The sequence below is a fragment of the Bombina bombina genome, chromosome 8, assembly GCF_027579735.1.
Source record: "Bombina bombina isolate aBomBom1 chromosome 8, aBomBom1.pri, whole genome shotgun sequence".
In the NCBI taxonomy this organism is placed as follows: Eukaryota; Metazoa; Chordata; class Amphibia; order Anura; family Bombinatoridae; genus Bombina; species Bombina bombina.
Window position 1 is genome coordinate 198,270,803 of NC_069506.1, and position 12,316 is coordinate 198,283,118.

Sequence of the window (12,316 nt, forward strand, 5' to 3'; positions counted from 1 at the left end):
ATCTCCTGGTTAATGTTTTTGTTAGAAACAACTTTTGGAAGAAAACCAGGTTTAGTACGTAAAACCACCTTATCTGCATGGAACACCAGATAAGGAGGAGAACACTGCAGAGCAGATAATTCTGAAACTCTTCTAGCAGAAGAAATTGCAACTAAAAACAAAACTTTCCAAGATAATAACTTAATATCAACGGAATGTAAGGGTTCAAACGGAACCCCCTGAAGAACTGAAAGAACTAAATTGAGACTCCAAGGAGGAGTCAAAGGTTTGTAAACAGGCTTAATTCTAACCAGAGCCTGAACAAAGGCTTGAACATCTGGCACAGCTGCCAGCTTTTTGTGAAGTAACACAGACAAGGCAGAAATCTGTCCCTTCAGGGAACTTGCAGATAATCCTTTTTCCAATCCTTCTTGAAGGAAGGATAGAATCTTAGGAATCTTAACCTTGTCCCAAGGGAATCCTTTAGATTCACACCAACAGATATATTTTTTCCAAATTTTGTGGTAAATCTTTCTAGTTACAGGCTTTCTGGCCTGAACAAGAGTATCGATAACAGAATCTGAGAACCCTCGCTTCGATAAGATCAAGCGTTCAATCTCCAAGCAGTCAGCTGGAGTGAAACCAGGTTCGGATGTTCGAACGGACCTTGAACAAGAAGGTCTCGTCTCAAAGGTAGCTTCCAAGGTGGAGCCGATGACATATTCACCAGATCTGCATACCAAGTCCTGCGTGGCCACGCAGGAGCTATCAAGATCACCGACGCCCTCTCCTGATTGATCCTGGCTACCAGCCTGGGGATGAGAGGAAACGGCGGGAACACATAAGCTAGTTTGAAGGTCCAAGGTGCTACTAGTGCATCCACTAGAGCCGCCTTGGGATCCCTGGATCTGGACCCGTAGCAAGGAACTTTGAAGTTCTGACGAGAGGCCATCAGATCCATGTCTGGAATGCCCCACCGCTGAGTGACTTGGGCAAAGATTTCCGGATGGAGTTCCCACTCCCCCGGATGCAATGTCTGACGACTCAGAAAATCCGCTTCCCAATTTTCCACTCCTGGGATGTGGATAGCAGACAGGTGGCAGGAGTGAGACTCCGCCCATAGAATGATTTTGGTCACTTCTTCCATCGCTAGGGAACTCCTTGTTCCCCCCTGATGGTTGATGTACGCAACAGTTGTCATGTTGTCTGATTGAAACCGTATGAACTTGGCCCTCGCAAGCTGAGGCCAAGCCTTGAGAGCATTGAATATCGCTCTCAGTTCCAGAATATTTATCGGTAGAAGAGATTCTTCCCGAGACCAAAGACCCTGAGCCTTCAGGGATCCCCTATTGTTAAACACTAAAAAACTCTAAGCCATCTCCGTGGAGATGTTGCCTGTACAACGGCAAAGAGAATGACTGGGGTAGGCGGAGCCTAGGAGGGATCATGTGACCAGCTTTACTGGGCTCTTTGCCATTTCCTGTTGGGGAAGAGAATATCCCACAAGTAAGGATGACGCCGTGGACCGGACACACCTATGTTGGAGAAATAGCTCTAACTAAAAACAAACTAAAAACTACTTCCAAAACTATTCAGCTTTGATATTAATGAGTTTTTTGGGTTCATTGAGAACATGGTTGTTGTTCAATAATAAAATTAATCCTCAAAAATACAACTTGCCTAATAATTCTGCACTCCCTGTACATACACACACTTTTTATTACAATTTCAGTAAAGAATTTTTATATTATTGTACTATTTATATCTGTTTACGCCCACTCCAGCAACGTTGATTGCACAGATATAAATATTTTCTACTTCTACACATTTGTTTACACTTGGCACTTTGGGTGAAAATGCCTTTTATAATTGGCAGTGAGTGAGAGGAAAGCGCTGATATTGCCAGTTACCCTTTTAAAAAGAAGCTGCACCCAGGTGGTAAATCGCCATAAAACAAGCTAACAATGTTATCGAGCTGGTTGTTCGCTCCTGTGAGTGCGCTTCTCTCTGTGTGTATTAAGTCTCCCTAAGGGAAAAAGGGACATTTATTTATTTATTTTACACGCTGTTCTTTTGTAGGCATTATAGACAAGAAGGAGTGCAATGCCCCTTTACCTAGTATATATTTTTATGTAACATTATTTGCAACATCCGCCTGAAATTTAAATCCAATGCTGGAATTGTCTTTAGACCACCAGTATCAATACACCAAACAGGGCACATTGAATCATAGTGAAAAGGTTCAAGAAAAATGAATAAACTAATTAATTTGTGTAATTCCCTTTTTTTAAAAAAAAAAAAAAAAATTAATAAAGAAAGTTGATATCAATGTCAGTTTTATTTAAATTTACAACTATAAGGCCTCAACACTTCAAGACTTCTATGTTGTTTTTCTACTTCATAATCTGTGCACATTCTTAAATTTTCTATAACTTGTGAATTTGAAATATTCTGAGAAATATATAACTTTTTGCTTATAACTTGAGCGACTACAACACCTACCCTCAAATCCTTCTTGAGACGTTCCACATTTTTTATGTTGATTAGGTCCTCCAAACCAATCACCAAGACCTGCAACAAAGAAATACAAATATAACGGAGCAGCTAAGAGAAAATACACACAACCAAAAGAAAATATATTTGAATATGACACAGTAAATGTCAATAAGTGTCAATAAGTGTTTCAAAACCTGTTTAACTTTTAGGATCCAAGTGCAAACAATAAAGGATATACGTAATCCCTGTACTTGTTCAGTGGGTAGGAAGCGGCTGCTTTATCAAAGTCATCCTCTAGTATCTTATGGAGTAGGGTAGAAATCTGTTGAATATTCTCATTAAAATGTTGCGCAATTTCAGTTTAACTGTAGCTTCTGGCCTCTATATTTATATAAATTATTTTTTTTCCAAATATTAATTGAAAAGTTTGAATTTTGGAATTCCGGATTTGTACACACACACATTAATAAACTTGCACCTGTAGCATGTAAGACGTATTGTGTTTATACTTGCTGTTTTAGATATGATTTTATATTTTCATTACCTTGAATAAATTAATATCTATTTAAAAATATCGGTAATATACGCTCTTATTTCATGTACCTGCAGTGCTGCTCTGAAATATAATTTTATATATATATATATATATATATATATATATATATATATATATATATATATATAGATATCAAAATAACAAGAGTATTGCATTGAGCAATGATACTTTTTTTATTGGACTAACTATACATTTATAAGATGACAAGCTTTTGGAAGAGTTCCTTCCTTTATCAAGTCTGAAGCAATACTAACCAATTCAATGGAATTTACAGATTGTATCTTAAAACACAGAATAGCTAAGAAGACAGTGCAGGGAGAGGAGGAGGTGTCGTAAAAATCATGAGGGGGGCTTAGGTAACAGGCAGACAGTGTCCAGTGTAGGAGAACAGACAGGGGAAATATATAGCTTTACATAGAGCATATACTGACATAAAGTTATATATCAACATTGAATCAATATCTATAGAGATGTGAAATTGTATATACAGGGGGAATACAAAAGTTAAGAAAAGACAAAAGTGTGGACATAGGCTTACCTGTGTACCTATGTATAAAGAATGTGGAATATACAATGTAATTGACTAAATGAAAGTACATTACAAAAACTTTTGATAATGTGTTAAGAATCCAGAGTCCACATTTAGTCCAGAATTAAACAGGTTGAAGTGCATTATCATTTTCATTTCAAAGGTTTTTCTTTCCATGGTGTTTTTGAAGTTGCCTCTGAGAATTTTGATTTTGAGGTTTTGGATGGAGTGGTCAGGTTGGGTGAAATGGTGACCAACAGGGGTGCAGTATTTTGTTTCACAGTGGTTTTTGATTGAGTGTCTGTGTAAGTTCATTCGAAGGTGCAGTTTTTGGCTTGTTTCTCCAATATAGCATCCCATTTCACATGCAGTGCAATGTATCATGTATACCACATTTGCAGATATACATGAATATGCCCCTTTAATGTTGTAAGATTTATTATTGTGATTTGCTGTGCTGCTTTCACAAACGTGTTGACACAGTTTGCAGCGAGCTTTATAGCAGCACTTGGTTCCATTCTGAGTGTTCTTTTTCTCAAGGGGTAGCTTCCTATGTACCAGCTTCTGCTTTAGGTTAGGTGCTTGTCTGTATGCCAGGATTGGGGGTTTTGGAAAGATTTTTTTGAGTGTGGGATCCTCTAAGAGTAGTGGCTGTACTTTTTTATGATTTTTCGTATCCCTTCCACAGCAGGGTTGTATTTGACTACTAGTGGTATACGTGATATGTTTTTCTTCTCCCTGTATTGTAGTAAGTGTTCACGTGGGGTATTGAGGGCAGAGTTAATAGGGCAACAGCCTTAACCAGACATATAGTGCTTCTACAGTCAGTAAACTTACAGAATTTATACTTACTCACAATTATTTCATCTTCAACCACTCATTCCACTTACAAATCATGGGAACAGCCATGGGCACCAAAATGGCACCACAGTACGCAAACCTCTTCATGGCTGACTTAGAACAGAGATTCCTAGCCACTCACCCTCACAAACCATTCAAATACTTTCGCTACATCGATGATATTTTCATCATATGGACAGAAGGAGAAAAAAACCTTGAACATTTTCATAAATCATTTAATCTATTTCATGCATCAATCAAGCTTAAAATGAACTTTTCTAGAGACTGTGTCAACTTCCTGGATACAACAATATCCATCACAAATGGCAAACTGCACTCATCTGTATACAGGAAACCAACAGATAGATGCAGCTACCTCCACAGCTCCAGCTCCCACCCCAATCACATTAAAAAATCCATAATCTACAGTCAGGCTACAAGATACCACAGAATTTGTTCAGATACCAAGGACCGTGACAAACACCTCATCGCATTGTCCCAATCATTCAGAGAAAAAGGTTACAAAACAAGGATTATAAATAAAAAAATTAACTCTGCCCTCAATACCCCACGTGAACACTTACTACAATACAGGGAGAAGAAAAACATATCACGTATACCACTAGTAGTCAAATACAACCCTGCTGTGGAAGGGATACGAAAAATCATAAAAGACTTACAGCCACTACTCTTAGAGGATCCCACACTCAAAAAAATCTTTCCAAAACCCCCAATCCTGGCATACAGACAAGCACCTAACCTAAAGCAGAAGCTGGTACATAGGAAGCTACCCCTTGAGAAAAAGAACACTCAGAATGGAACCAAGTGCTGCTATAAAGCTCGCTGCAAACTGTGTCAACACGTTTGTGAAAGCAGCACAGCAAATCACAATAATAAATCTTACAACATTAAAGGGGCATATTCATGTATATCTGCAAATGTGGTATACATGATACATTGCACTGCATGTGAAATGGGATGCTATATTGGAGAAACAAGCCAAAAACTGCACCTTCGAATGAACTTACACAGACACTCAATCAAAAACCACTGTGAAACAAAATACTGCACCCCTGTTGGTCACCATTTCACCCAACCTGACCACTCCATCCAAAACCTCAAAATCAAAATTCTCAGAGGCAACTTCAAAAACACCATGGAAAGAAAAACCTTTGAAATGAAAATGATAATGCACTTCAACCTGTTTAATTCTGGACTAAATGTGGACTCTGGATTCTTAACACATTATCAAAAGTTTTTGTAATGTACTTTCATTTAGTCAATTACATTGTATATTCCACATTCTTTATACATAGGTACACAGGTAAGCCTATGTCCACACTTTTGTCTTTTCTTAACTTTTGTATTCCCCCTGTATATACAATTTCACATCTCTATAGATATTGATTCAATGTTGATATATAACTTTATGTCAGTATATGCTCTATGTAAAGCTATATATTTCCCCTGTCTGTTCTCCTACACTGGACACTGTCTGCCTGTTACCTAAGCCCCCCTCATGATTTTTACGACACCTCCTCCTCTCCCTGCACTGTCTTCTTAGCTATTCTGTGTTTTAAGATACAATCTGTAAATTCCATTGAATTGGTTAGTATTGCTTCAGAATTGATAAAGGAAGGAACTCTTCCGAAAGCTTGTCATCTTATAAATGTATAGTTAGTCCAATAAAAAAAGTATCATTGCTCAATGCAATACTCTTGTTATTTTGATATCTAAATCTCTGGACTAACATGGCTACTCCAATCAACGTATATATATATATATATATATATATATATATATATATATATATATATATATATCAGCAACCATAACTAGCATTTATTTTTCACAACAACAAAAAATTACATACTATTTAAGTTATCTGCATGCCAAATATTAAAGATTGGTGTAGATGTTTAGATGTTTTTGCTGTAGGTTTGGCTAACCGTTTTGTTAAATTGACATGAAACTCAAGATTTTTCTTTCATGACTCTGATAGAGCATGCCATTTTAAAGAACTATTGAAAGATTCTTGAAGCAAAGTGAGGTTTGGTGGATAAATAAATTGGGAACACTAGCCCCAAAAGGGTTAAATAGGGACTATGATTTGTCAGTCTATATGTGAGTAGTTGGTAGTAAGTAACAATATTAAACATTCCATTAATTATAGGCAACAAAGTGAAAGTATTTTTTTAAATTCTTTAAATTAAATATATGTATTATAAAAAGAAGGATTTGTTAAACATGGCAACATTGTGTTAACATTTGGTTTTATATATGTCCATAGAAGCTACTTGAGAATATATACCTTTTGTATCCACTAGATGGCGCTAAAATACCAATAATTGATCGCAATGGCGCGGAAAATGAATGTTTAAAAAGGCAGCCAATAAGTCTGTTCAACTTATACATGACTAAGTGGATCACCCTCGAAATGTCGCTGTTTTTATGCTTTAAATAAAGTGAATTAATTGGTTCTGTGGACTATGTGTTGTGGAATACCACGGTAATAGTGATCACCTGCCCCAAGTAGACAGGCATACTGTGTTGGGGGGGGGGGTGAACTTTTAGAGCCTTCATTCACCCCATAAAAAAAGTTGTATGAGACCCCAGTTTAAAAGAGGGGAACCTCTCCTTCAAGCATGGGGTCTCACACCCATGTCATTTGTAGGTGATGGTAATTTTTATGCCAATTTTCTGACTGATGTATTTACTGTATGGGGGATAGAGGATGCAAAGGTGCCTCTATCCCCTAAAGACAGCATAAAACACACATACACCCAATACTCCTAACATGAAAGATAAGATTTCCCATAATTTAATGAGTAAAGACACCTCAGCCAAAGGGTTAAATACTTCCCCCACTTCCCTCATCCCCCAATCATTCTGCCGAGGGAACAAGGAACAGTAGGAGAAATATCAGGGTATAAATGGTGCTAGAAGAACAAAAACAAATAGTCCACGGCCCCCGCCCGAATTCTCTGTCTGCCCAACAGAGAATTCGGGCAGGGCCGTGGACTATCCTCATACAGAAAGAAAGGAAATTATCTGGTAAGCATAATTTATGTTTTCCTTCATAATATGAGGAGAGTCCACCGCTTCATTCCTTACTTGTGGGAAACATATACCCAAGCTCTAAAGGACACTGAATGAAAACAGGAGGGTAAAAAGGCGGACCCCGTTCTGAGGGCACCACAGTCTGCAAAAACCCTTTCTCCCAAAAGCTGCTTCTACCGAAGCGAAAACGCCAAATATGTAAAATGTTCTAAAAAATATGTAAGGAAGACCAGGTAGTTGCCCTACAAATCTGATCGCTAAATGACTCATTCTCAAAACCCAAGAGGGAGCCACAGCTTTAGTTGAATGAGCCTTTAGCCTCTGAGGAGGCTTGCCTCCCGCTGACTCTATAAGCTAAGCGAACATGCTCCTCAACCAGAAAAATAAGGAAGTGGACGAGGCTTCCTGCCCCTTACGCTTCCCAGAATAAACACAAACAAGGAAGACGTTTGACAAAACTACTTTGTAGCCTGAAGATAGAACTTCAAGGCCCGAATCACATCCAAGGTATGAAATAACCGCTCTTTCGAAGAGAAGGATTAGGACACAAGGAAGGAACCACAATCTCCTGATTGATGCTGTGATCTCAAGCAACCATAGGAAGAAAAACTAACCCAGTACGAAGAACAGCCTTAACCGCAATAATAACTAGGTAAGGAAACTCAAAATGCAAGGCAGCCATCTCAGAAACTCTGCACGCCAAAGCAACAGTCAGTAGAAAAAGAAACCTTCCCAGACAGAAAATATTAATGTCAACACCATGCATAAGTCCAAACGGAGCCTTCTGCAAAAACTTAGAACAAGATGTAAACTCCAAAGAGGAACACTAGATCTAAACACAGGCCTGATGAAGTCAAAGCCTGAACCAAAGACTGGACCTCTAGAAGCTCTAAGAGCCTCTTGAGCAGTAAAAACATATAGGGCCGAAACTGTCCCCTAAGGGAGCTAACAGAAAAGACCTTCTTCAGAGCATCCTGGAAAATGAAAGGATCCTGGAAAACCTGGCCTTATGCCAGGGGATACCCGTTCTTCATATGAGTAGGTCCTGCACCCTTTATGATAGGTGCAACGATACACCGCCTTAAGAGCTAAAACGAGAGCGTTCAATTCCACGCAGTCAGCCTCAGAGAATCCAGATTGTGATGAACACAAGAACCCTGCCCCAGCAGAGCCCTGTAAAAGTCCATGGAGGCAAAGCCCCTAAACTGCGATACAACTCGTAGATATAAATGGAGCAGTCTCGCTGACGCCTGCTCCTGCTAGGATCGAACCATCCACAACAAAGAGTGACATGGCCGAAAGAGAAGAAGGTTAAAAAGAAACCACTAAGGAATGCTAGATGTCTAGCATACTCTGGATGAAAATGCCGGAGCCCCACCTGGTTTCAAACCCACCTCCTGCTACAAAAGCGGTGGAGCCAACGCTTACACCTTGCTTGATCGTCTTCCCCATCAGATACAAACATTCGAGCAGGGAATGATTGTAGGGGACATCCAATCCTGAAGAGTACGCTCATAGAGAGGGTCGCTGTCAATGAGTCGAAGTGGATCTCCGCCCACCATCAAACACAAGACCCCCCCACGAATAGCAGGAGGAACTCTCCTTCTCCAAAAGAAGATCTCCCCACTGAGAAGTCCCAACTGGTATGAACCCAGAAGACCAAATCCTCCAAGCAGAATGCTTGCTGAGGAACGAAATAAATAAATGGAAGAAAACTCCCAACCCCCAGGCCTCCCTAGGATACTCTCTTCCCATGGACAAGGAAGCGACAAAGTCAAAACCGCCCCGGAAGAACTTAAGAGAAAAAAAAAATTCAGAACAGGGAGATCTGAACTGAACACTGGGATTGATTTCCCCCACCGGTATTCCATGTAAGTCTGTAAAGACAGATACACCAACTCCATGCCGATAACTTGGCCTTGGTATATAACTCTCCACCCCCGCGTCAACGAAGACCAGAAGGGGGACTGGAGGGCATAACCCGAAAGGGTAAATTTTGCAAGATCTCAGGAAAAATTCCTGTCCAAAAGACAAAACAGCATTCAAGATCCACCCTGGTGTCCACACCAGCAACTCCGGTCTAGATCCAACTAAGGATAGCTAGATCCAACTAAGGATAGAAAAGACAGAACAAAACCCCAAAAGGTCTATTAGTAGGCGAAGGTAAAAAACCCATAAAAGCCTAGACATGGGAACTACTGTAAAATCTGTAAGCAGGATACTGCCACCTTAACCCCCAGATCCCAAAAAGGAAACCTAGGATCAGAACGAGGATTACTGTAAGATATGGTTCCTAAGAACCAGATTTGCTCAAAAAGATGAACCAGGAAGACATCCTTCTTAAAAACAAAAGGAAGGGAGAACCTGACCTTCTCTAACGAAAAGTAGAAATAATAAGCTCTGCTTAAAAATCATAGAACCCAATTAGGACAGAAAGACCATCCCCCTATTAGGGCATGCACCAACAGTGGAGGAAAATATTACCACAGTGCGATAGATACCGGGACAATGACTCCAACGATCACTTGAAAAAACTTCCCTTTCTCTGAGAAGACAATTGCCCAGAAGAAACCTCTTAAGTTCCAACAAGGCTAGAACAACTGAATAATCAAAATAAAGAAACTAAACTCAAAGACTTAAATTTTTTCTTGAAATCATCGGGGGAACTATCCCCCCCGAATAGAAATCTATAAGTTTCCACCAGAAGTCTCCAACAATCTCGACCATTAAAGTCGATAGTAACAAATCCCATGTGACGAAACGTCTTTCTAAGAAGAGTTTCTATAACAACCCAGATCTTTAAAAAAAAATATATATATATATATATATATCCGGACCGGAATTCCAAGTAAAAGAAAACAGGCAAACGTCTTGGAAAAAAAGGAGTGTGCAAACAAAAACAGGTCCTGCCTGTCATATGACACAATCCCCCATAGACCTCGTAACTGGGATTCTAAATGACATAAAACAAAAAGTAAAACAAGACGACAAGTAATAGGATCTCATCCTTCCCTCGTCTAGTTAAGATTCAACTGATGTATCAGTACTGGGAACCTCTAACATCGCCAAAACCTCTCTCAGGAGTAAACGCAGGCGTGCCAATCTAAATCTAAATGCTAAGCCCTCCGCAGTTAGAGGACGCAAGTCAGCAGACTCCAACCATGGAGGTTCTCCCACTGAGGTCTCAGAAGGAACCGCATCCCCAGAGGACTGATCGGACACAATTGTTATTTTACATGAATGTCCAGGGGCAGGAGAGCCTGAATTACCCCTTTGCTTACGCGTAGCAGGAATAGGTAACACCGCTAAGGCCACAGAGATGGCCAAGCGGTGCTGCGTAGTAACCTCTGGTGGAAACAAACCCCTTACAGGCGAAGGAGGATCGGAACTCGGGAAAACTGCATATGTAGAAACAGAACCTAGGGAGCACACTAACTGGACGAAGAATCCTCAGAGGCGGATGGCTCAGTGGTCTCTAACATCTCAACATTGATTGATGAGAACACCCTATTGCGGCATACGGAACATAATTGAGAGGGCTGGATTACCTGGGCCTCCTCACAATATACACAGGTATCAAATTCTGTATCGGAGGGATCCCCTCTAAAATATCAGAATCCTCCATAACTAATCTATATCAAATTTTAGAAAAGGAAAAACAACTGGCACCTTATACCCCAATGGCTGGGGCACTCACCACCTCCTATGACCCAGACAGATAGAGAAGATGCTCCTCTCCGCAGACACCCAGTCAGGAATCAGAAGTGGGGGGAAAAACGTGACCACTCTGGGTCACATGGTGCACATGCAGGACCTGGCCCTGCTAAGGAAAAAGCACGCCATCTTAATATAAACTGTGGAGCTCTCAAAACGAAAATAACCTGTACGTTCCGTATCAGCCTAAGAGCCCAAACGTTCTTACACATAAGCAGTCGAAATCACATAACAAATATGATTAAAAACTGTTCAATAATCCCCGTGACCCTGTCTTCTATCGTTATACATGTGTGTAAAATAATGAAACGATCTTACCGGAATCTATGCGGTGGAACAGTGACAGGGTCCATCAAGTTTGACAGATTGTAGCAGCGCTTCTGACATGGACTTGAGTGAAGAAAGCAGGCAGCGAAACTCGTCAACGCTGATTGCTTAAGGAGCTGTTAATATGAGTCTGGATGGATTTGCAGAAAGACTCTCCCTGCATCTCCAGACTCTAACTTTCATCAATGCTCTCACTGAGAGGCTGACAAGACTACTTAAAACTCCAGTCCCATCTCGAAGAGTACTACCCTCCATAAGGAACTACTCCGAAATCCTCTGACACTTCTCTGTCAACCTCCTGTGACGAAAGGCAAAAAATGACTGGGGGATGAGGGAAGTGGGGGAGGTATTTAAGCCTTTGGCTGGGGTGTCTTTGCCTACTCCTGGTGGCCAGGTTCTGTATTTCTCACAAGTAAGGAATTAAGTCGTGGACTCTCCTCATATTAAGAAGGAAATAGCAAGAGATTGCCATGGCAAGAGCAATCACCTTTATACTTGGTGCCTTTTATTGTCATCTGAGCTATTAAAAGGAACCCTTGCACCCCAAAATATGCACTAACACAAGGCAAGTGACCCCTCTTTTTAAAGAGGCGAGGCCGCTCCTTTAAAGGAGGGATCACATTTCCAGTGGTTATCGGATGACCACTGTGTTAACAGTGATCACCTGTAAGAATCATAAGCATATGGAACAATATCAGGGGGGTGGGTTATCCCCTGTGTTGCCCCTCACTATTACACAGATAAACTTGAGATCCCTTTTTTGAAAGCAGCAATCCTGGTCTTTCAAATGAGTAGTCATGTGTCTACCCACTGCC

General features: G+C 40.3%; 1 protein-coding gene across 1 annotated transcript in view; it reads right to left on the bottom strand.

Annotated features, from left to right (window-relative positions):
- FUZ (fuzzy planar cell polarity protein) overlaps positions 1-12,316 on the bottom strand; it is a 368,361-nt gene that overhangs the window by 300,670 nt on the left and 55,375 nt on the right. Inside the window, exon 4 of the mRNA XM_053690829.1 lies at positions 2,482-2,550. Within this exon, the coding sequence (XP_053546804.1) occupies positions 2,482-2,550 (69 nt within the window). The remainder of the gene's footprint in view (positions 1-2,481; positions 2,551-12,316) is intronic.